This window comes from Piliocolobus tephrosceles, chromosome 4 (assembly GCF_002776525.5).
Source record: "Piliocolobus tephrosceles isolate RC106 chromosome 4, ASM277652v3, whole genome shotgun sequence".
In the NCBI taxonomy this organism is placed as follows: domain Eukaryota; kingdom Metazoa; phylum Chordata; class Mammalia; order Primates; family Cercopithecidae; genus Piliocolobus; species Piliocolobus tephrosceles.
The window spans coordinates 10,555,417-10,581,394 of NC_045437.1; the positions used below are offsets into that span (position 1 = coordinate 10,555,417).

Here is a 25,978-nt window from a genome sequence, read left to right on the forward strand (position 1 = left end):
GCTTGTAGATATTCGTGGAGGCAGGCTCTCATCTTGCTCTGTGCACACCGCCTCTTAAGACTGGAGGCTGAGAGCATTGTGATGAATATTCATGAGATGATGATTATTAATACCACTGAGGTGATTTTGTTCCTTCTCAGTAGAGACTGGTTATTATACCTAGAAACTGATCAACTGTAGGAGAAATGGCAGCTTTGAGCGATTCCAACTAAAGCAACCCTGTATGTTTTACTTTCAAAATACAGATTATTTGGCGAGGTATTTTTAATCACCCCCTTGTGCCCCTATCCCAGCAACTGCATCCAGCAGAGATTTGCAACTTCGGTACAAAATACACTTTAGAGAGCAGAGTTCTAGAGTTTAGAAGAATTATATCTTCATAACTACTTTCCTTCCTAAGAGCAAAAATTAAACAAGACATAAAGTTGATTTTAAGGAATCTCAATAGATTCCTGGGGGATGATTTCTGTGAAAAATGTATCAGGAGAGAATTACAACACATTTGCTACTTTTATTATTTAAAAAACCATTTAATATAACAGGCCTTATTAAAGAGCTATTTCTAAGAATTATAGATTCTTACAGTCAAACAGAGAATTTTTAAAAGAAGAATATTTTTAAGAAGAGCTACTTGCGACAGTTAACTAGATCCCTATGTATCTGTTATGAACTCTGCCCAACCAGTCAGCCTGCCTGGTTGTGCTATATGCATGACATAATGTGAAATTACCGAGAACTACTGTTTTCGGCCAAAGAAAATGACTTATTTGGGGTTGGAAGAAAAATGTTTGTTTTTCACTTTAGATCTAAGAAATCATGTGAAATAAATCTAACATTGATTAGGTAGAGAAAGATACCTACATGTCTTTATTACCTGGTTAGAAACTTTTAAAATCAACTTCTTACACTCCGTTGCCACATAAACATTCATCTTTTCAGAATGGTCTGATCCTCAGTAAAAGAGCCATTAAAGCTATGGAAAGAGACAGTGTCTGACCAGGGGAAGATGGTGGGAGGAGGCACTCGTGACACAGGACTGACCTTAGGCACCCGGTGGCGTTACGCAGCACCTGTGATGAATGCAGCTGTATTTTCCGATCATCCTGAAGAGGCGAATTTTCCCAGCCTGAGTGAGGGATAATCACTGCGTTGGTCAGTACTGCCAGGGCATCCTGGATGATTGGCATTTTGAGTGCATCGCATGAGGAGAGGTTCCAAAGGACTCCTGCAAGAGACACACAAAAAGAGCTTTTGGGTGGCCACGAGTTTCTCTCATCTCAAAACTGTCTTCCTTATTTGAGTTAATGGCACTGGCAGGAAGGATGAAGATACTGTGGACACACATCCTAGAGCGTACCCTTGATTTTAGAACATTTGTGTGAACCCATTAACAGCATTCTGTGAAAAATCTGATGAGTGAGCAGAAGAACTGTGACACCAGTATGTTTATTTCCTCATGGTGCATAATCAAGGTTGAGAGGTCTGATTGAACTGAGGCTACCAACAACGCTTTTGTTCCATTTTAATACAATGGACCCAAGTTGCTAAATTCTAAGCAAGACCAAAGAGATGTGAAAGTTATTTGAAATGGACTAGTAGAGCATCTTTGTTTTACTGAAGACCTCAGTGTGCACATGTGGTTGTCATGAAAGCTAAATGCTTTCATAAACAACCAGCTACCATGGGTAGGACCTTATCAGAATCCAGCATCACATCAGATGACAACTGGCTCAACAAGTAATTTAAACTGTTGCCCCCTGTGACAGTTTTGTCAGCTTTTCTCTGAAAGCAATGTTCATGGAGGACCTATAGAATGTTCCTCCTTCAGTAATGACAAAGGGAGAGGTGAGAAGAAGAGGGCATGTCCACAATGGACAGAGCATCACAGTAATTCATGCAGGCAGAGCAATGCAAAATGTTAAGGACAAATAGAATGCTTTAGGCTTTTAAATATTTTTTAAAAGGAGATATTCTAGAAAAGGTCATAAACATTGCATATATATTATAACATCATTTGAAAATGCTTTTAAATAATTATTCTTTTTTTGTTGGAACAGTATGCATAAAGAAAAAAAGAAACAGAGAATAACATTCTATTTCTCTTTGAAAGAAAGCCTGTATACACCCTCAACCTAAACAGGTACCATCACTGCAGATATTGGAAATAAAACACATAGTTGTCTTTAGAAATAGAACTTCTAGCTTATATTTTTAACGAGCTTTCAATATATTTTAATGAAATGGGATTTTGTTCCATCTACTGTATTAAGAATAGAACAAACAGAACATATTTATTTCTAAAATTTGTTTTATTGGTTCCTTGCATTGCACATGTTGAACTATCCAAGGACATTAATAATACAAATCTGACTGTTAATAACTAAATAAGTGACTATAAAAATAAAGTGACTATAAAGTTCAATAAAAATGTGACTACAGAGGCAAACTCAACTGTCTTTAGAAATAACATTTACTGGAAATTTTATTTGAGTGAATGCAAAGAAAACAAAATGTTTTTAGTGCCTGGCATGCATAAAACAATCCTTCGGTACAGGGGGTTAACGTGAAGGCAAATCTAGCTTGTCTTTTTTTATGAATAAATTTTTATTAAGCACAGCCATGTCTGTTCATTTCTAAATTTTCTACATCTGCTTTTGTCCTATGAAGGGATTGCTGGGTATTAGTGACAGAGACTGTACAGCCCACAAACCATAAACAATTTACAAACTGTCCCCTTACAGAAAAATTTTTTCCACCCGTGCTTTAGTGAATTTCACCATTTTATATACACTTTTGTTTGTGCTTGTATTGCCATTAGTATCCTAAATCGAGTACACAAAAAATGCTCAATGGTACACAGAAGGTGCTCCGAATGTATTCTGATTTGGACTGATTTGAAATACTAGGAATATTAACATATACATTTATCTTGTTTTAAATAAAATACAAAGCTGCTTATTCATCCATTGAGAAACATTTTATCAACTTTTGGTAATCTAACTCATCAAAATAACTTCCTTCAATCATTTCCAGCCTCACAAAAATGTTATTTTTAGAGTAAAATAATTGATTTTGCAGTATTAAATAGTACATTAAAAAGAAATTAGTATCTACCCCAGTATTTGAGGATAACTTTCAGGAATATCATGCTATTGCATTTGTGTCTGCTCTTCTAAATATACAATGCAAAAATACAGGAACAAAATGTGCATTTTTTTCATTCCCAAATCCAGACTTAAAATACCAATATCTAAAAATTGAGGCTTGTAAATGTTTCAAAATATGGGTGACATATTTTGCTGTACAGTATATATCCTTTAAAAACTAAATGGCAGGCCGGGTACGGTGGCTCACGCCTGTAATCCCAGCACTTTGGGAGGCCAGGCGGGTGGATCACGAGGTCAGAGTTTGAGACCAGCCTGGCCAACATGGCGAAACTCCATCTCTACTAAAAATACAAAAAGTAGCTGGGCGTGGTGGTGTGTGCCTGTAATCCCAGCTACTCGGGAGTCTGGGGCAGGAGAATTGCTTGAACCTGGGAGATGAGGGTTGTAGTAAGCCAAGATCATGCCACTGCACTCAAGCCTGGGTGACAGAGCAAGACTGTCTGAGGAAAACAAACAAACAAAATAGCAAAGAGAAATCTTTGCATTTTTACATGCAACGAATATGAGAATCTAAAGGCTTTCTATGAGAATACAGCTATTTTTACTGTTTTCTTACAAACAGAAAACACAGGGAAAGGGAGGAAGGAAATCCAATAAAACCTAAAGGCCAAATCTAGTATCTGAGAGGAAGTGAAGGAATAGAAAGGCAAATGCATTCTGGGTTATCTTTTTACAGGCTGTTCTATCTCCTTCACCTTTCCCATTAATTCATTAATTAGTATAACCTAATTCAGAATCATGCACAAACAGAAGTTCACATTCATTCCACCTTTCCAGGCTGTCTCCATCTGCGAGTGACATTCCAGTGAACTGATCACAGTACTTGATCCATATCTCTGAACCTTCTATCTTAATTTATAACTGCAATGCACAATGCTTCCTGAACTCATTACAACTGCAATGAATCTCTATCGAACCATTTTATCACCTCTGGATGAAGTCTTGGTAAAGTGGATGTAACGTGGCAGATTTTCTTGAGGGGGAATTCAGCAAACCAGCTTCAGAGTGTCCTCAAAATTTTGAGTTTTGGTTAGATTCTCTGGACATGAGACAGGTTTAAGTATAGAAGGAGCAGTTTCTGGAGACAACTGAGATGAAAACTTACATTGTCTGGAAGAAGTAAACGCAGGAAACAACTGGGAATTCCACATCTTTCCTGCTACACACACACACACACGCACGCACACACGCATACGTGCGCACACACACGCGCACACACATGTCCTGACTGATGGGAGAGAGATTAGTGGAGAGAACTGGATGTATCTAGGCATCCTCTGAACAAATGGAAAATAAATTTTTTGCTCCAACTTTTACTTCACTCCTCCCTCCCCTTTTCCATAGAGGTTTAAAATATGTCCACAAATTATTGGACATTTCCTTCAAATGGTGAAGCCTAATCCTTCTCTCCATGCGTGGGGATTCGATTTAGTGACTCATTTGTGGTCAATGAAACATGGTGGAAGTGACTGTGCCTTGAGACTAGGTCATTAAAAAGGCCTTGTGGCTCCCTCCAAGCCCTCTCTCAGATTGTTATTTGAGGGGAAGCCAACTGTCAAGGCATCATGACCCTCAGGCAGCCTTATACAAAGAACTAGGGCTTTCAGCCAAAATTTTGGAAGTGGATTTTCCAACCCCAATCAAGCCTTCGAATGACTGCAGCCTCGTGAGAGACCCCGAGCCAGGACCACAAAATCTGTGGCTCCTGCTTGCACTCCTCACACTTACACAGTGGGTGACATAAATGTTGGTCATTTTAAGCTGCTAAATTGTGGAGGAATTTGTTATGCAGCAATAGACAATATAGTGTCCCTTTCCTATGACGCTCCTACTCTCTCTGTTGCTTTCTTCTCTTGGTTTCACTTTCCTATCCCTTTGCCTTTCTACAATAGATGGACTCATTTTTCCCTCTTGCCTTTCCACTACACTTTAATTCTTACTCCTCTCTTACCTTAATCCACTTGTTCCCTTATTCCTTCCAAATTCCAATGTGAGAGTATACAAGATATAGCAAGGATGATCCAGCCACACTTTGTAACTAAATTTAAAATGCATTTTAAGTGACAAGTATTTAATTTTTAAAAGTGTATCATTCTTCACGTTTGCAATTCAATAAGTGACCCAACACTTTCTTTAATTTGGAATAATCCTGCTCTTATTTCCAATTGCTGCCTTAACAAATCTCTACACAGGGGCTTGAAAAACACAAATGTATAGGTTCGGGAGGTCTGGAGTCTGAAATGGGCTGGCAGGGCTGGCTCCTTCCAGAGGATCCTGGGGAGGATGTGTTTCCTCATCTTGTCAAGCTCCTGGGGGCTGCCTGCATCGCATCCCTTGGCTTGAGATCTTACATCCCTCTGACTTTGACTTCCATCATCACATCTCCTTCCTGGATTCTGACCCTCCCACCTCCCTCTCATAAGGGCACTCTGATCACATTGAGCCCACCTGGATAATCCAGGACAATCTCCCCATATGAAGCCCTCCTACGTTAATCATACTTGCAAAGTCCCTTTCACCATGAAAAGTAACATTTATAGGCTCTGGGAATTAGAGCGTGGGCTTTTCTTGGAGGGTAGGGGCATTTTTCAGTCTACTACATATCCCTTCAAAAACAACCTGTTATGCTCAAAATAAAATTAAACTTTTTATGGTAGGCTCATGATCAGGCCTTTCTCTAAATCTCTATATTCATCTTGAATCACATTTATTCATTCATTTATCCATTCCATAATATTGAAGACCTACTACATGCGCATGGTTCTGTTGGACGTGGAATGGAGACATCAGTGAAGAAAACAAAAAATCCCTGTGCTGGTGGCCCAGGTACCACATAGCTCTAGTCGCTATGCTCCAGCCAAAATAGCCTGTTTCTTCTTGAACACATAAGCTCCTTTGTGTCCCAGATCCCTGGACTTGCTGCTCCCTCATTCTGGAACATTCTTTCCTAGATCTTTCCATGGCTAATCCCTCTTCCGTTCATGTCACCTTAAATGTGCTAAACTCAGAGAGGCTTTCCTGGATCAGTCTAATCTACCTTCCTAGATGCTTGCTGTCAGATCTCCTATTTAATTTCAGCAGCAACCTCAACACTAACTCATTCTGTCATTTGCTCACAGTTCCATCCTCCAACAGGGTCCCAGGCATAAAATGAAAGCAGACACTTGCTGAATGCCCATCGTATGCAGAACACACAGAGCTACAGAATCCCTGGCATACAGAATATGCCCTGACACACACGAGTGTTCATCAAACAGGCACTAAAGAAAAATAAAAAATAACAGCTGGATGGTATGACCTTATAGGATGCCATGTGCTCTAAGCATCGAACATTCCGTAAGTATTATAGTGTCAGCAAAATGACGTCATGCCTAGGAAAATAAAACAGCAGATGCAAAATGTAATTTCACAAATAATAAATCCAAACGAGAATAGAAAAATGTTATTTCAGTGGGATTATTTACTTTGAATCTACAGAAATTCTACTTTTAGCTAGTAGAGAAAAATTTATAGCACTGAAACATATGAATCTGTTTTGTATTAAAAGGCTTATCTCTGGTGCTTCACTTGGGTAATTTTCTTATATTAACTCCCTGATAAGTCTAAATTAACCCAGGTAATACTAAACTTTCAATTTGAGGAAAAACTATGAAACTGATTGAATTCACACCAGTTTTCAGCATCCATAACAAATTACCCTGTTTGTTTATATCCGAGGATAATATGAAAAATGGTTCAATATTTTTGTTGATGGTCACTAGAAAATTTAAATTTACCTGATGAAAATATGCTAATTCCTTCCAGATTATAATCTGTGATAAATTTGTTTTATTAGCATCTTTCATTATTTCCATCCAATAGCTTTCCTTCATCAGTGTAAAATTATTGCTGTTCCAAACATAATTTTGAAAGTTTAATTGAGAAGACATTTACATACACTAAAGATATTTAAAATATAGTTTATTTTTATTTCAGGCACAGAATGGCTCTTTTCCTTGATATTATCCATATTCATGAGCAATGATTAGTTTAATAAAAATTCCTTAATAAAGCCTTAATTACTTTCATTTGCTCCTTTATAATGCTTTAATAGAGGGTAATTGTAGTTTCTTTTTACTGAAAGAGATGAAGACTATCTTGGTTAAAAAAAATCCAGATGAACAAAAAGCGTGTTTTAATAAAAGCAAGTTTTAAATGATGGTAAAATCAAACACTGCCTGGTGGCTGTGCACGACTTTACGACAGCCCACTGGCTTGCTTTTAGCTCTTCAGACCTAGCATGAATCCCCTCTTGTGGGCGAGGCTCAAACCAAGCCCAAAGGAAAGCTGGGCTTCATTCATTTAAATAAATGTTTATTAAAATGTATTTAAAATTAGTGAATTAAGCATCTACTTAGTGTATTTATGAGGATTTATTTTAAACAAATTTGTTATTTCTTTTGGGAGTGACAGTTTGTGTACCTGGGGAGAGGGGAGGAGAAAGGAGAAGAATGCGGATAAGAGTTCATTTTTTAAAAAAAGCCAGAATTGGCCGGGCCCAATGGCTCATGCCTGTAATCTCAGCACTCTGGGAGTCTGAGATGGGCGGATCACGAGGTCAGGAGATCGAGACCATCCTGGCTAACACAGTGAAACCCCGTCTCTACTAAAAATACAAAAAAAAAAAAAAAAAAAAAAATAAGCCAGGTGTGGTTGAGGGTGGGAGTGCAGGGGGAGAGGTAAAATCTGATTATGATTAGGGGCCCTCACCACTACCTCCTCCACCCCCACCCATTCACACTTTGAGTCCCTAGTGTGTGGAGGTTGAATGATTGAAATATAGAGGCCCAGAACACCCCGAAGTCCTGTTATACTATTGTGTGTGCATCTGCCATATAAATGAGTATTGGGATATGTGTAAACTCTCAATATGGCCCCGAGAAGCAATAACCCTCAGGAGTGGCTGCTAATTGAGATCATTTTGAGAGTCCCTCTAGATGGAAAAGATTCACATACCACACTCACTGAATGCTCTTAAAAAATTAAAGCATTTATTTTGAGTCAATGTTAGATAGAGTTTACCAAATGTTGCTCTAATAACAGCTCCTTAGGCCAAGGCTTCTTGTAGGAGTCCCAGGGGTTGGTTGACCAGAACAAATGACCTCTATGTTTTCCTCCTTAATATTCCAGAAGAGGAACCTGCTGTGGCCTTTGCAGTGGGGATTACACAAAGGTTGATCCTTTTAGAATTTCAACAGGCTGAATCATCATTCTAGGCTGAGTCTCACAGAGCCGGCAGTGGGAAGAAAGGGCCTCTGAGGCCCATAGGTGTGGGGGATGAAGAGGGAGAATTGGAGTGCCATGGTCCATAGCTGTAAACCCTCATTCTACAATTGTCACATAATGCTTCAGGTCCAAACACAGAATTTTTAAAAAATAATCACTTAAGCACAAATACTGAGCATTAAGAAGAATTATTCTTGCCCATTTTCAAAATACATACAAAATTTATTTAGCCCCAGAATGGATGAAGAATGAGTTGTCCTTGATATTTGAAAGTAATTCAGATCTTGGCTGTTGCATACAAGGCAGATTCTGGCTTAAACTGACTAAATTTACCTGGGTCTCCATGCAATGTTTTAAATCCGCTGATTCTTAAACAATTTTATTATAAGATACAGCCATCAACACTAAGGTACTGTCTCATTCTAAGCCAAAACTGATGCCAACAACATTCTGATGTTCAAATTTCAGTACCAGAAGCATACATTAAAAGTTTAGATCAAGATGATAAACATTTAGATGGCAAGAAGCCAGAAACCATATTCATTTTTTTTTTCAGACGGAAAAAAAAAAAAAAATTTCTGTTGCCCAGGCTAGAGTGCAGTGGCATGATCACGGCTCACTGCAGCCTCAACCTCCTGAGCTCAAGTGATCCCCCAACCTCTGCACTTGAGTAGCTGGGACTTCATGCCACCATACCTGACTTGTTTTTTTTTTTTTTTTTTTTTTTTGTAGAGACAAGGTCTCACTATGTTATCCAGCCTGGTCTAGAATTCCTGGACTCAAGTGACCCTCCGGCCTTAGCCTCCCAAAGTGCTGGGATTACAGGAAGGAGCCATTATGCCTGACCCTCACCTAAATTTTTGATTAGTTTAAAAAATAACCTTAACTTTTGTTTTCAGAGCCTGAATTAATTTTAATTAAAATAAGGTAATGTTACAGACAAAAGACTATAATTGACTGATTTTTTAAAAATGAAAATAATCAAAAGTCAGATGTATCTATGATCTCTCTTTTCATTCCAAAATGGAGTATGCATATCCTAGTTTCTTTAGAATTCTTCTATTAAACATTTACCAAAAAGGCACAACAGATCAGGCTCTATTAATGGAAAATGATGCCTGTCCCAAACTGGATGCCTGTCTGCAACTGGCAATGCAGATACTACAAGAAGTAGAAAGCTCTCTGCACAGTAATTTTTTAAAGTAATGATAATTGAAAATAATTTGTATATCAATATCTGGTAGTAGCCATCTGTGAAAGTCATGGGTTCATCTTTGATCACAGCATTTTATAAATGAACCATAGAATTTCATATTTCTCAATTGCCAAGAGACCAACAGTTAGGAATACAAAATTAGGTTTGCTTAGAGCTATAGCCTTCCTCAATGACCTTGGGTGTGCCAGAACGTTGAAAAGAGGTTACCAAAGCACCAAGGCTGAGTTATACAATCTCTGGAAAGTGGTCCTGGAACTCTTTTCCTAAAAGGTATGACAGTTAAAGATCATACTCTTTTATCTGACAGCTGTCATATTCTTCTATGTGTTGATAAAATGATTTCTTACACTTTGTTTTGTTTCTTGATACTTTGGTGCCCTAAATTACATACATTAAATAAAGTAACTTAACTTTGACTTTTCAATAAATAGCATAATGAGGAAGAGGAGAGAGAGAAAGTGAAAGAGAGACAGAGATTTAAAGACAAAATACTCCCACTATCTGATTTAAAAAAGTAAAGGCAGGAGGTGAAATCACCGTAATTTTTGGCCCTGGGTTAAATGATACTGGGACAGATATATTTTCCTATCCTTGTGTTAGACCATGCTGATATTGATCAAAAATAATTTAAGTGCTTGCTCTAGAAAATACTTGCCTGCGAATTTTTAGGCTGTAAACTAGAGAACTGGCTAATCAAGAGTAATAGTTTGCTCATCATGACCCATTTCAAGACCCTCCCCTCACTGTGCTACTAGTCAAAACTCTGCCTAACCCCAGTGGTTCCCCACCTTGCAATACCCACCTTAAAATCTCCCAGTCAAGGACCTACAGCCTTATAAATACTCTGCCTTCATTTTCCCTTTGACACTAAGACTCTTTCAAGGGAGGATTTTAGACCCACTGCTGTGAGGGAGGATACTTACTGCAGTAAGTCTAACAAACCCAACTTTGCTGATCAGTGGGCTTTTACGGTAGTCTTTGGGGATCTGACAGCTGACAAACCATACAAATTACTGAAAATGGGTGGATGGCTAATGTCATCTTTGGTAAAAACAGAGTCTGGCAAATTCTTGAATATTTAGGGGATCCATTATTCATAAAGTCATCACCTTATCTCTGTGCATGGAACAAAGGGTGTTGAGCTGTTTATAGTTCCATTAAGTACCATAAACCGGAAGTTACACAGCCAGCGCACATCTTGGCAAGGCCCCTAGTTGTCATTCCAAACTCTCTGGGTCTCGAGTGAGCAGGCATATATAACCTCTTACAAAGACAGAGATGGCTATTGCCTTGGGGTTTCCTTTTTTATACTATAGGTAGCACATCTACCTCATAGGTCCTGTTGATGTCAACAAAAAGGCTCTAATTGAATTTGTGGGAGCTTGCTTACCCAAGAATCCCTGGATTGGAGACACTGTTCTGCACTGGGGCCACTTTAAAGAGCACCCTTGGGTTCCATGGCTTTCAAAGAGAAGCAAACCAACCTTGATGAAGATATGGTGGCAGAGTAAAAAGAGCGACAGCTTTTTCACAGAGCATTGCTGAACTACATGTCCAAAACAAGACCATAATTGGAAAAAAACACAACACAAATCGTAGCCAAAAATATCTAACATCTATGAGTTCTTGTCATGCACTAGGGTTTTTGTTAATCACCTTGCATGTATTAACTCATGCAAACCTTCAACCAAGTCCATTTTACAGATGAGGAAACTGAGACACAGAGAAGTTGAGTTACCTGTCAAAGTCATTCAACTTTTGGGGAAAATGAAGGTCAGATAAGAGTCTGACTGTGATGCATATGAACAATCAGACAAATGTCAGACAAATAAATCTGCTATTTGAAATGGGAGGGAAGTGATGTGGCATGCTATCCTTTGAAGCAGAATACATGAACACAAGAGAATGTTCTGCTTTTCATCTTTTGCCAGTTCTCTTTTTGCCCCAGGTAATGTAGCTTGAGAAATCTAAAGAATGCATTTGAGTTCATAGAAGGAAGAACACTCAGTTTTATATATTTTTAACTGATGGATAAAATTGTATGTATGTATCTTTATACAACATGATATTTGAAGTATATATACATTGTGTAAGGATTAACTGTAGTTAATTAAGAAGAACTTTCAGCTTTGAAACTACTTTTACAACTAATTTTTCTTGCAAGCATTTAATTCTGCTGACCTCTACTAAAACAGACACACACACACACATGCGTGCACACACACACAGCTACAACCTTCTGGGGCAAGCATGGAAGAAACATCAGATTGAGATTTGGGGTAATTAAAAAACCCAATTGTTCATCTATTCAGCACACTAATTTCATGACTAGATCTTTTTTTCAGTTAAATCAAAATTGTCTGGTACTGTATTAGTCTACTTTCATACTGCTACGAAGAAATACCTGAGACTGGGCAATGTAGAAAGAAACAGAGGTTTAATGGACTTACAGTTCCACATGGCTGAGGAGGCCTCACAATCATGGCAGAAGACGAAGGAGGAGCAAAGGGTTGCCTTACATTGTGGTGGCAAGAGAACCACAGGCAGGGGAACTGCCCTTTATAAAACCATCAGATCTTGGGAGATATATTCACTATCATGAGAACAGTATGGGAAAAACCTGCTCCCATGATTCAATTACCTCCCATCAGGTCCCTCCCATGATACGTGGGGATTCTGTGAGCTACAATTCAAGAAGAGATTTGGGTGGGGACATCGCCAAACTGTATCAGATACTGTTGCTCTGTCATATAATGCCAGTGATGACCATGAGTCCTCATTTCCTGAGCCATTACCATGTCACATGCACTATTTAATTAAATCCTGACCACAACCTTAGAAGAGGGGCACTGATCTGTGAAGGAAACCAAAGATTAAAGCGGTTACAGAAATCTCCCATGGACAGGTAATGAATGAGAGAGCGAGCTGGGATATAAACACAGGCTCTCACACTTCCAATTATATTGCTTCTTCCAGATATTCTAATAAGAGGTTATTTTTCATGGAAAATGTGCTATCACTGAATAATAATATTAACACTCATCTCTAATTTCTGCTGATCATGCTCAAATTTATATTTCTGAGTTTCATTTCTATAATTCTGAATGTGAACATTTACTACTGCATATTTTCCTCCAAACATATGCTCTTCTTCCTTTTAGGTTTTCAGCAGATATTTTGTGAATGCCTGTTGAGACAAGGCATTGTTAGGTACTCTAAGGAATATATAGTAAATTAATAAGAGTCCACTTGGGGAGACCAAACTACACTTGCCCAGGGAAAAATAAAACACACTTTACAGAGTTGTAGATCCTAAAAGTCCCTCAACTATCAGAGGTGGTGTGTCATGAAAATTGTGGCAGCGAAAAGTCACCATGAGAGGGCATCACAGAAGGTTCTATGGGAGAGGGAGGTCTTCAGCTGGCCCGTGAAGGACGAGCAGAATTAGCCAGAATGAGAGAAAACATTCAGGTTTCAAGAAAAAGGGAGCAAAGGCTTGCAGATTAGAAAGGGTGATAGATAATAATCCTAAAGACTATGGGCCTAACTGTATAGTAGATGCCACCTAAAATATTAATTGAGCAAAAAATTCAACAACAAAATGATACTTATATTTGGACAATTGTGGTCTTATACTAGAATAGTATTAGGTTGCTGCAAAAGTAATTAAAAACAATGACAAAAATGGCAATTACTTTTACACCATAATATTTCTCATGTGATCCACCCGGGGGGCATTAAGAAAGAGACCTATGCACTGGCTTCATCTCTGGAAAATCTGGAAGGTGATCTGGGGTGGGTCCTGCCACATAAGAATTTTTTAAAAAAGTAGTCAGAGTGAGGGACCACTGAGGCTGGGCGTTATTTTATCTTAGTTCTGGTGACTTTAACTGACTTTACAAACATCAGCTTCCTCCACTGACTTCCTCCTGAGAAAAAGGAAAAAACTGTAAGTTATGACTACAGGAAAGTGACTACTGAGTTTCCTATGTGAGATCTTCATACTTTAGCCTCATCATGACGGAACAACTTCATTCGTTTATTTGTTCATTTGTCTCATTATCCATTCATTCAGCTGACAGAATGTTCTTTGGGTCTAGAACTGTTTCAAGGCTTAGAGCAAGCAAATCACTAAAGAATTCAGTCTCACAAACATTCAGCAATTATGGTTCAGCTCCTCTGCAGAGCTGGGAAGACAATGATAGGAAAATGAAAGAAGTGGTCTCAAGCCTCAAGGAGCTTCAGTGGGTGATAGAGGCTAAAACAAGAAAGCAAACACATGTGGTATGTGGTTAAGGATGGAGAGCACCACTGGGGAGGTAATAACAAAGGTTGATGTTGAGAGAAGATGCAGGGTGGAGCTTCTTGGCATTACCAAGACCGGGATATCACAAAGCTCATAATATCAGTTAGGCAGAGGGAACATCCTCCTTGGAAATAAAACGAAGGTCTGTGTGGAGAGAGAGTGTTGGAGGAGGTATGACGGACACTGAATTCACTCTCTGTGACCACAGCTAGGTTTCCAGCAAGGACTGTGCAGTTGAAGTGAAGACTCCAGGAAGAGAGTGGGACATAGCTATTGTATATTTTGGAACTAAGGGAAATCACTGTGCTTTTGTTTTTAGTGTCTGGATGGCGAAACTGATGTTCAACGATCAAATTCAAGGCATTTGATTTGCAGCTTCCTACCAGGTCCATATCTACAATACTGTAATGCCTGGCACTGTGTACAGTCAGGACTCACACTGTCATAAAAAATGTCAACTTTGCCCACATGCCGAACCTCCCGGGTGCCCGTGCCCTCTGGCTTGCAGCCAACCACAGCGTTCAGCTAATGGAAGAATAAGTAGGCAGTCAGAGGGCAGGAGGAGACAGAGAGCTGGGGAATGTTACGTCCAGTCCTCTGTTGTTCCCCTGGGGCTGGGAAGTCTTGTGGCTAGAGCAGCCTCTCTTCATGACTCCCCCCCATTTTTCCCGAGTTCTGGAGACTGTGTTTGCTTCTACTGCTTTCCACTGCTGAGTCACCAGCTGCTGACCACCCTCTAGACCAGTATACTAGCCCTGGCCCACTCCTTGGAAGAGTCCCTGCATTGGATTCTGTAGAGAATCCCAGCTGAGTGTTCTTTTCATGTCCTGCAGGAACCTTGATGAGAGCTGATGTGCAGAGGGCACTTTCCAAAAAGGGCTTCAGAGGCCACTATCAGAAGTTTCAATTTTATCCAACAAGTGCAGTGGGAGGGATATCATTAAGCAGGTAACTGTCATAATTGGGTTTTTGTGTTTGTTTTATAATGTTTCCTCTTGGTGGATCAATAGCATTAAATAACAAAGTACAAGATAAATTCCCAGTTGGAGCTACAAGGTTAGGCTTTGAAAAATCTTTTATTAAAACTTAAGATGAAATTCCCATAACATACAGTTAATAGCTTTACCATGTACAATTCAGAGTTGTTTAGTGCATTCACAGTGAGGTGCAGCGATCGTCTCCACCTACTTCCCAAACATTTCCGTCACCCCAAAAGGATGGTCGGTTTTTAGACACCATTCTGGAGGCGTGCAGCAGAGAACGGGCTGAAGTGCGGTGAAAAGAAGTGGGCAGGCAAGCTAGGAGGCCACTTCAGAACACCAAGGGAGAAATGGCCAGCAGAGATGGACGTGGTTAAGTCTGAGACATAATTCAGACGTAACACTGGCCGGCTGGCAGCTCGGCTGGATGTGGGGATGCAGGGAGATGGAGATGTCCTGGCTTTGAGCAGAGGTGAGGAACACTGGAAGAAGGACAGGTCTGGTGGGAAGTCACGGGCTCCAGTTTGGGATGTGTTATGTTTGAGATGCCAATTAGACATCACTATCAAGAGGCAGCTGGATGCATGAGTTGAGTGCTGCACAAAGGTAGAAATGTAGAGCCCTCAGCATTTAAATGGTATTTAAAGGCACGGGACTGGATGAAGTCACAGAAGTTAAGAAATAAAGAGTTCAAATTAAGAACCATCAGCCCAGGGCTGGTCCTAAGCATGCCTGCATTGAAGAGTCTGGTGGTGAAGGTAATTTGGCGTAAAGAAGAAAAAGCAGTGTAAAAAATGCAGTTGCACAAACTGTTAATCTTGGGATGGTCTGCTACTCTCGAATGTCAGTGGACACCTTCTTCTGCTAGTTGCTGACTTATTTTTTTTTTAATATCACAAGTAATTTCAAAATGTTTCTCTTTTATTGTGCATATTTGTAAAAAATACTGAGCCACAGTTCTCATTTAAAAGCATCTGTTTCAGGACTATCAGAGGGTTGATTGAGAACAAATAAAAACGCATTAGCTAGTTGATCATTGTGGCATGTATTCAGTGATTACACACAGAACACATGACAGGAGGGGATAAAATCACTTATTTGAGGAATTTCCTGAGTCAAGGCAGGAGCAACGTCAGCAGAGGGTGGCAAAGCACGCAGAATGGCGCAGCCTCTATTATGATTGGAATGTAAAGTGTAATAGGATTTTCAGAAAACAATTTAGAAAATGTGACAATCTGGCTTATTTAAATGCTATGTGACATTCAGCACTACTCCTTCAGGTAAAATTACAAAACTGATAAACTGGCTTTTCAAGATATTGTTGAATATGCTGCACACATGTAATGCATTTATCTATTTACTAACCCTAAGGTTAGTATAAAACTACATTGTTTCCTGAGAATTGAAGGTGACTTTCCTAAGTCATTATGCCAAAACTTCGGAATTTCTATTCTTGTCTATTTCAAACCAAAGTTTAGATTGCTTCTATGTTTGTACACAGTAATTTCTCTGTATGTATATATACGCTATAAAATGAATTCCATTTTACATTACAATTAATCTTTATCCGATCTTAGGTTCAGAAAAAGTGCATGCTTTTGGTATATATTTTCAAGTTTTCTAGATGAAAATAATAGTTATTTTCTATGATTATAAAATACACATGGTAACATAAAAATCTTCAGCCTATTACAATGGGATAAAGAATAAAGTAAGAATAAAATCCACCCAGAGATAATGAGATTTGGGAGACATGCTCTTGTTTATCGCTCTATTCTTATCTTATTCACATGACACTTCACAGAAATAGAATCCCAGTACACATGCTGTTCGCTAACTTGCCTTTTGCATTCAACACATGTTATGGATATATTTTGATATCAACATCTAGCCACATCTTAATTTTTAATGCCTGGTAATGCTCTATTTGATGGTCCATTTTTATCTAATTGTGTATTGATGGACATTTAAGTTGTTTCTTTCTTTTCTTTTCTTTCTTTTTTCTGATATTGGCTCTTACTACGTACTAGAGTGTTTGAAATGCTTTCCATATATTAACTCATCTGCTTTAAAGATGCTTCTTAATAGTCTCTCAATAGAAATTCCTAAAACGTGGATCACTGGGTAGAGTACACACATTTTAAACACTGAGGTATACTGCCAAAATGCTCTTCAGAAAGATCACCCTCTTGACACTGCCACCCAATAGTGTGTGTTGCTGCCCCTCACCAACCCCTGGGTGCCAGCAACCATTCTCATCTTTGGAGATCTACTAGCAGACATGGCATCTCCTTCCCATGGGCACTCCTTTTAATTAAGCTTCTTCTTATGAGTGTATTAGCTGCTTGCACATTGTTTTTTTGAAATGCCAGTTCATATCTTTTGTTATTTTATTTCCCAGTTGGGTCATGCATGGGAATGAACACATAAGTAAGCTACTAAAAGTTGCAGAGCTGTAGAGATGCTAAAGAATTGAGAAGTTATCAGAACTAGTATTGATGCCCACAATAATTATTTTTCCTTTTTCTTATCTTTTTTGTGACCCTTAGTCTGTTGACACCTATATTTCTCTTTTCATGGTATCTTTTAATTTATTTGTTTTCTACAATGAATCCTATATTTAAAAATCCAGGGGACTTTTGTCTTTGCTGTTTCCCACAACATGATTCCCCTGTCTTCTGTCTTGGTGAGAGCAAGTTTTAACAATTATAAACACAATGTGTAAAAAGGCCTTGAAAACACGTAGCCACTGGACATGTTCGTTGTTGACAATGGACATTAGTATTCACACACTGTTTCCATGGCAAACTCTTGTCTCTGCTGCTAGTGTAAGGATACAAAGCTCTAGCCACTCACTTTACTAAATATATCCATTTTATTGTGTTTGTAGATTGAGAGTGTAAGCACTGATATAGTTGAAAACAAGACGAATTCCTTCATGGAGTGAGATCCTATTGATCTATCTAGTAATTTCTACCTCTTCCTCCAAACCACCTTACTCTGTGAAGACTGGTTTCCTTATCCTAACTTGCAATAATGGGAACTCAAGATCCAGCGAGATCCCAATTGGGCTCTACTGTCATGACTGATTCATAATTTCTAGCTAAAAATCCAACCATAACCTGACTGTTCTCACCCCCTTCGTTTATCTCAACTGGCTATTTATTCCAATCTATCATGTCATCGCTCTCAGATTAATGTTCCTACCCTACAGGAGGGATTCACGGCACTGCCCTACTCAACAACCATCTGTTTGTCCCATCCTCCACAGATGTAGCAACCAATGACATAACAGACAGCATCTAAAAGGCCAAATTTGTAGGATCTGCTGATTTGTTTTTCATGTAAGTTTCTTACCTAAACTCTTAATAAGAGTAAGACTAATAACATTAAAATATAACCTCTCCTCTGGGAGCTGAGCTAATGAGGTCCAGGTACATAATCTTGCGATTGAATGTTATAAACAGATGGGAGTTTATAAACTCCTGCAAAGATGCACGAGTATTACATCCCTTATTTCACCTCAACAACTTCCAGTGCACTCAGGTTCTCAGCAGGGACTCTATGAGAAGAGAATGAGGTTTAGACATTCTGTGTTTTACCCTCAAGGGAAATCCTGGTGCTTTTGTTTCTAGGTGTCTAGATAAGAAAACTGATATTCAATGATAAAATTCAAGGCATTTGGTTTTTAGTTTCTTACTATGTATCTACAACATGGTGATACCTAACACTGTCTATAGTCAGGACACCTATTGTTCTGAAACAGAAAAAAAAGGACAAAAAACAGCTAATAAAATATTGGCCTACACAAGAATCTAAGGCACTCCTTATTTGTGATTCCAGATTTTTTTAATATAGAAAAATTAATTGAAATATACATATAAAATATATGTATTACAAGTTATTAAGAGAAGCTTTTACCTATCCGTTCCTGGAGACTAAAAAATATATTTAGGGGAAGTGAAATTTTGAGGAACATTATTTTTTTGGTCTTGTTCACGGATAATTAGATCTAAAAAATATTCTCACTAAACTACATGGATCAAATTAGATGGAAAATTATATCATCCATCTAAATTTTGAATAATACATTGCAAAAACAACTTTTGTCATTTTGATATTAAGTTGTTCTTTATGGCAATAATTAGATAGCAATACCATTTATTTCCTTAGGTGAATTATGATTTGTGATAAAATCATATCATCAGGTAAAAAGTATCCTCAATTCCATTACAAGAAAACATGCATCAATTAATTTAAATACTATAGCAAGTTGTTTATACCAAAGAAATGTATATAAGATGATACTTGTTGGCTCCTGGTAGCTACTGATATTCTGGCAGTGGTGCTGGTGAAGGCAAATAAATAGAAAAGGAAGAGTTGAAGAAGACACAAGGTTAGCTTAGGATTCAAGCTGGTTTTATATTGTTTAGGATAGAAATGGGATCTCTCAATGCCCATTTCTTTTCCTGCAATAGCGTTCAGGTATTCTTTATAGATGTGTTAACATACTGTCACCCATGATGACTCACACATTAAGCAAGTCTTCCTATGAAATCAAAGATGGATGAGCATCAGTGAATACCAATAAGTCTGCTACTGACCTAAGTCTTTTTCTCAGTAGGTTAAAAGGAGAACACAACAACGGTTACTAGCTGAGGAATACTCTTGAAGCCCGGGAATGCAGCTCAATGTGGGGAAAATTGGAATATAGTTTCCACCAAATTAATCCAAGAGGGATTTATTGAACTCCTATGATATGCTGGGTTGAACATCATGGAAACAACCATGACTATGAAACTTCCCCAGCTCTTAAGGAGCTTATAGGTTATGTTGGTGACAGAGAGACAGAGATGATACAATTTGAATGGAAAATCTGTCATATGAGCCCTTGCGGGAGGAGTATGATTAACAATGCCTCATAATGGAAGATGATGATGTTAGCAAAATGAGGCAAATAGTGGTTACGGAAGTCTGGGAAATTTGAGATGTAAGACATCAGTAGAGCCTAGCAGAATTTTACTCTTCAAAAAGTATATATATAATTGGAAATGTATGGTATATAAATATTTTTGTTACAATTAATTAGTCTCAGGGCACTTACAATATTGAATCATTTTCAGTTGGCAAAGAATGTAATGATGATTATCAATTTAGTGTACAAGGAAGACATATACAATACATTCTTGGCCTTATACTGAAATTTAACTCTTAGAAAGACATATGTCCTACTGATCTTTATGATACTGTGGAACTACAATGGCTTATAGCTAGAAAACTCTTATTTAAAATTACCCCACTGAGATGACAGTGCATATATTTTACAACTGTTTCTTAATTACGAAGATGATATGTTCAGCAATGAGCAGATAACTTTTCATAGCTTGACTAAATTTTCTCAATCTCAGTTGCCTACATTCTCTTGGATGGACACATTTCAAGGCAAATCACATGGGCATTTATTCTTAAAGACAGAGCAGAGCAATTAGTTGGGCGTGGTGGGAGGTGCCCTATAGTCTCAGCTACTGGGGAGGCTGAGGCAGGAGAATCGCTTGAACCTGGGAGGCGGAGGTTGCAGTGAACCGAGATGGCGCCACTGCACTCCAGCCCGGGCGACAGAGCGAGACTCCATCTCAAAAATAAATAAATAAATAAATAAACAAAAAACAAAAAACAAAAGATAAAGCAGAGAACTGTACTATATTCCTAAAACAAGGTTATTATATAAAATATGAACCATGTCTTTAAATATACATATTTATCTTGAACTCCTGACCTCAGATGATCCACCCGCCTTGGCCTTCCAAAGTGCTAGGATTACAGGCATGAGCCACCATGCCCGGACTAAATATATATATAATATATACATATTATATATATATATTTATCTATACCTAACTCTGACATTCTATAATGTCTCCAGTTTTAGTTATCTTCACAAAGGAGATAGGAGATATATTTGCTATAAGAGATGTGGTTTTAAAAAATCATATTCTGACCTCCACTTGTAAAAGTTAGTAAATTTGAGGGCTGAGAACCTATTGACACCTCAACCCTGTTATTAAAGGCTTAAATTACTCTCAGAATAGATAACCCTGGATTTTAAAATATAATATTTTAAAAATATGTCACTGGTTTGGAGAAAGCAGATATTTGTATTCCAAAATGATGCTGTGTAAACATGGAAGAACTTTTGGTTTGGTACTTATTACATTAACCTTTTAATATTTCCTTCTCATCCTAACATGGGGATAACAATGACACACTTTTTATTTGCTGCAAATAATAAACTCAGGGCTCTGCTCATTGAAGAAATAACTCACAGTAATGGCCTTCACTGAGGGATTGCTGAGGCTACGGCACTAATTCTGTAACTAGCAATAAAGTAGGGTTGATATGGTTTGCTCTGTGTCCCCACCCAAATCTCATCTCAAATTGTAATCCCCATGTGTTGAGGGAGGGACCTGGTAAGAGGTGACTGGATCATGGCGGGCGGTTTCTCCATGCTGTTCTTGTGATAGTGAGTGAATTCTCTTGAGATGTGATGGTTTTAAAGTGGGGCACTTTCCCTTATCGCGCTCTCTCTCTCCTCCACCATGCTTCCTCTTGGCCTTCTGCTATGAGTGTAAGTTTCCTGAGGACTACCCAGCCATGTGGAACTGTGAGTTAACTAAACCTCTTACCTTTATAAATTACCCAGTCTCAGGAAGTTCTTTATAGCAGTGTGAAAACAGACTAATACAAGGGTCATGTGGCCTTAAATGTAATATGTTATTTTGGAAGCAGAATCCTAGGTTAATAATTAAAGCATTTAAAGAAAGGTAATAGCGGCCGGGCGCAGTGGCTCAAGCCTGTAATCCCAGCACTTTGGGAGGCCGAGACGGGCGGATCACGAGGTCAGGAGATCGAGACCATCCTGGCTAACACTGTGAAACCCCGTCTCTACTAAAAAATAGAAAACACTAGCCGGGCGAGGTGGCGGGCGCCTGTAGTCCCAGCTACTCCGGAGGCTGAGGCAGGAGAATGGCGTAAAACCTGGGAAGCGGAGCTTGCAGTGAGCTGAGATCCGGCCACTGCACTCCAGCCTGGGTGACAGAGCGAGACTCTGTCTCAAAAAAAAAGAAAGGAAATAGCAATTGGGTGAGAACTCACTTTTAAGTTTCACACACTGAAAGCACAAGCAAGGCTTATGTGCCTCACATATTGCAGAATCTCAGCATCACAGTCCCTGCAAGCAGATGGGCTTCTCTGTTCATGTCCCTGACCTCCAAGGCAGGATATAGGGTGAAGAAGGACCTCACTTATCCTGCTAGGGACAGGGCCTGTCACACTGATCCCTTTTCCACATTTGCCCTAGGACTTACCTGAGCAACACTCTCTAGATCCTGCTACCTTGTAGAAAACAGTGAAAACGTGACCTGGCTCTTTAGAGAACCAAACTGAAATACATCACTCCTAATGACGCCCCCTGGCAACTCCTATAAAGAATTCCATGTAGCAGGGATGCCGGCTCCCATCTGAGTTGATATCTCTGTCCTTCGCAGAGTTCAGACAGGGCTGAACACTCCCGGTTGCCTGAGGATGTGGAGCTGACAGAGTCTACTAGTATGTGGTCCCGGAGGTTCTGGGGAGGAACCAAGGGTGTGCACTTGAGGTCTGGGATGTGTTTGGGCAGGTCAGGCAGGTTGGGCAGAGGCTGACTGGTGGGGCAGGAAAAGCTCCTAGGAGGGAACTGATGTGAATGTAAACCAGACAGCGGGTACCATGAGCAGGGTGACATGGTGGTGAGGGTGGACCCAAGGACTGGAGTGGGAGCGATTATTTGCCTCTTCCTTAGCCTAGCAACAGAGAGGCACATCTCAATTCCCAGGAAAGAGGCTAAGGTGGTCAAAGCTCTTTCTATAATGCCTGGGGCATAAGAAGTGTTCTTCAGGGATTCTAGTACAAATTGTAATGCAAAGGGCAGTGAGCCATTCTTTCTCTCCGGTTTACCTACTGCCTCATAGCTACAGTCTCCTGGGGGCTCAGGGCAGACACCTGTGGGGCCACTTTGCCTGGGGAGCAGCAGGTGAGATGGTGACAACCAGCAGAGCAGCACAGGCCATGCCCCGGGGAGCCACAGTGACCAGCCTGGAGAACTGCAAGCTCTAAAAGCACTGTGGAAGCTTCTGCCAAGCCCAGTGGATAGAACGGATACACAAAGAAGTCGGAGATAGTAGTGCTTCCAGTGTGGAACTGCGTCTGGTAGAGCAGGATGGCAGGGAGGGCTGTGTGAGGGCCAAAAATTAGGCCGTGTGTGTGTGTGTGTGTGTGTCTGTGTGTCTGTGTGGTGTGTGTGTGTGTGTGTGTGTGTGTGGTACGTGTGTGGTGTGTATGTGGGGGTATGTGGTGTGTGTGTGGTGTGTGTGTAGTATGCGTGGTGTGTAGTATGTGTGGTGTGTGGGTGTATGTGGTGTCTGTGATGCGTGTGTGGTGTGTGTGTAGGGGTATATGTGTGGCATGTGTGGGGGGTTGTGTGTGGTGTGTGTGTAGTGTGTTGGTATGTGTGGGGTGTGTGTGTGGTGTGTTGGTATGTGTGGGGTGTGTGTGGGGTGTGTGGGTGTGTGTGAGTGGTGGGTGGGTGTGGTGTGTGTGGGGAGGTATGTGTGTGGGTGTGCATGTGTGTAGTGTGTGTGTGTGGTTTGTGTGGTGTGTGTGTGTGGGGGGTATGTGTGTGGGTGTGTATGCGTTAGTATGTGTGGTATGTGTGTGTGGTGTGTATGTGTGTAGTGTGTGCACGCACACACCCGGGCATGTATGTTCATGCCTGCATGTGCCGGTCTGTGTGGGTGTGCCTACATTGCACAGGCATGTTTGCATGCACCCACCTTGGTGTGCACATCTAAGAGTGTGCACACCTTTGCATACATATCTTTGTGTGTAAGTAAAGTCAGTGACTTACTTTTTGGAGGAGAGGGATGGATGTGAGACAGTTGGTTTTAAGTAAATTTACCTCAACTTCAACCTCTCTCTTCCCCCATCCATGTTTAGGTAGCTTTTCCACTGCCCACAATGGCTTCAAAACTCTTAATTGCAGGTGATTGGCCTCAACTTCCCACCCGCAACTCTTACTACTGGCCATGTCCCCGAAGGATTGGGTAATGCTATCTTTGTATGAAAGAGATACAGCAAAAGAAACTGGGGACAGCCAATGGGGAGAAGCAATGTCAAGGGAGGCTGTGGGCTGTTGTCCTTGCAAATTTCATATGACTGACAGACTTTCCGTGGCCTAATGATTTTTTAAAAGATAATTTGCATATATATAGCTGTTTCCATAGCAACTCAGATTGTGTTTCATTACATTGCAGCCCTAATGGCAGCTTTAGCAAAGCTACCTAGAGATGGTGAGGGAGCCCCCTGGAGGTAAAGGGAGTTGTAGTAAGATCCTGGTATTTGGAGGTTGATCAGCAAATTTTAGAGATACTCCTTTCCATTCACTAAGCATGTGGCTTATCTAATCAGACTTACTGTTTGCTTTTGGGAGAGTTGCCCTTCTGAGATCACCTGATCATTTCCTTCTTTTCAATCCCATTTTCATTAGATTCAAATTATAAATACCTAGCCATGCTCAATGTGAAGTTTATACATGACAATAAAATTTCACATCTGTGTTTACACACTTCGATAACTAAGTTAATAGCAAGGGCAGTTTTGCAGAAAATTATTAAATTGATAGACTGCTTGAAAATTCTAAATGATCCATGTTCACCTCATAACCACAATTGTGTGTTAAATACAAATTTCTATCTCCCCTGTTAATTTAACAAAGCCTTAGGAAGTCTCCTGAAAAAGGCATGGAAAGTAAGGCATATTAACATGCCCCTCCACCCATACATGTCCTTAATAAAGGATGCACGTGATTGGGTGTACGTAAGTGATTACACATATCAAAAAATACTCCAAGGTTAAAAGTAGAGAGGATGGCAGCTGCTGGGAAAGATACCCAGCAGCTAAGGCCCCACTGCCAAAGAGCAAATCAATTTAGTTTTGTTTGTTTTCTTTTTTTGAGACCAAGTTTTGCTCTTGTTGCCCAGGCTAGAGTGCAGTGGTGCGATCTCAGCTCAATGCAACCTCTGCCTCCTGGGTTCAAGTGATTTTCCTGCCTCAGTCTCCCAAGTAGCTGGGATTACAGGTGCCTGCCACTGTGCCTGGCTAATTTTTTGTATTTTTAGTACAGATAGGGTTTCCCCATGTTGGCCAGGCTGGTCTCGAACTCCTGACCTCAAATGATCCAACTGCCTTGGCCTCCCAAAGTGCTGGGATTAGAGGCATGAGCCACCGCACCTGGCCTAGATCCAGTTTTGTGTACTCTCTCTTTCTCACTCGCTCATGCTGTGTCTCTCTGTCCCTCCCTCTTTCTCTTTCTCTCAAACTCTTTTCTTTCATTACCATGAGCATGCGTAGAACAATATAAAATTAAACATCTGCTTCAAAACTGCAAACTCACTTAAAAGGCAAAGACAGAAACAAAACAAAAACTGCTAAAGTTAATGTCCAACATTTCTTTTTGTTAATAAAAGTGTTTCTTAATGCTTTGAAACCAGTATTTTGCAGCCTGAGATTTCCATGCATATTACTGCCTCTCACTAACAATGGAGGGGAAGAATTTTAAAGAATAAAGTATGGAGGATGGTTCTTTCTAATCTAAAAAGAATCACTTGACATAAAATGTGAGAAATGGAAGTAGCCTTTTTTCTACTGATACCTGCGAATGCAAATGTGGTTCACTGTTAAGTATATCTGGAAACCAGATAAGAGCACATGTTCATGTTTGCTTTTAATTAACTGCACAGATAAGCCTCAGAAAATCTATTTGTGAACAGAGCAGGTGTGCCACTTGAAAACAGAATTGCACTTATGAATTAAAATCCATTTTCTCTAAAAAAAAAAAAAAACAACATGCATGAAAGTCAAATAATATGTAGGGCAAGTGGTTCTTTTAACTAATATGTATCATAATTTTAAGTGCTAACTGTGCTTGCTATAGACTGCTGTACTTGAAGTA

At 39.7% G+C, this 25,978-nt stretch overlaps 1 protein-coding gene across 7 annotated transcripts in view; it reads right to left on the minus strand.

Annotated features, from left to right (window-relative positions):
- CTNND2 (catenin delta 2) overlaps positions 1-25,978 on the minus strand; it is a 933,747-nt gene that overhangs the window by 186,421 nt on the left and 721,348 nt on the right. For all 7 annotated transcript variants that reach the window (XM_026455692.1, XM_023218279.1, XM_023218276.2 and 4 more), the window contains one exon: positions 1,042-1,225. In XM_026455692.1, the coding sequence (XP_026311477.1) occupies positions 1,042-1,225 (184 nt within the window). The remainder of the gene's footprint in view (positions 1-1,041; positions 1,226-25,978) is intronic.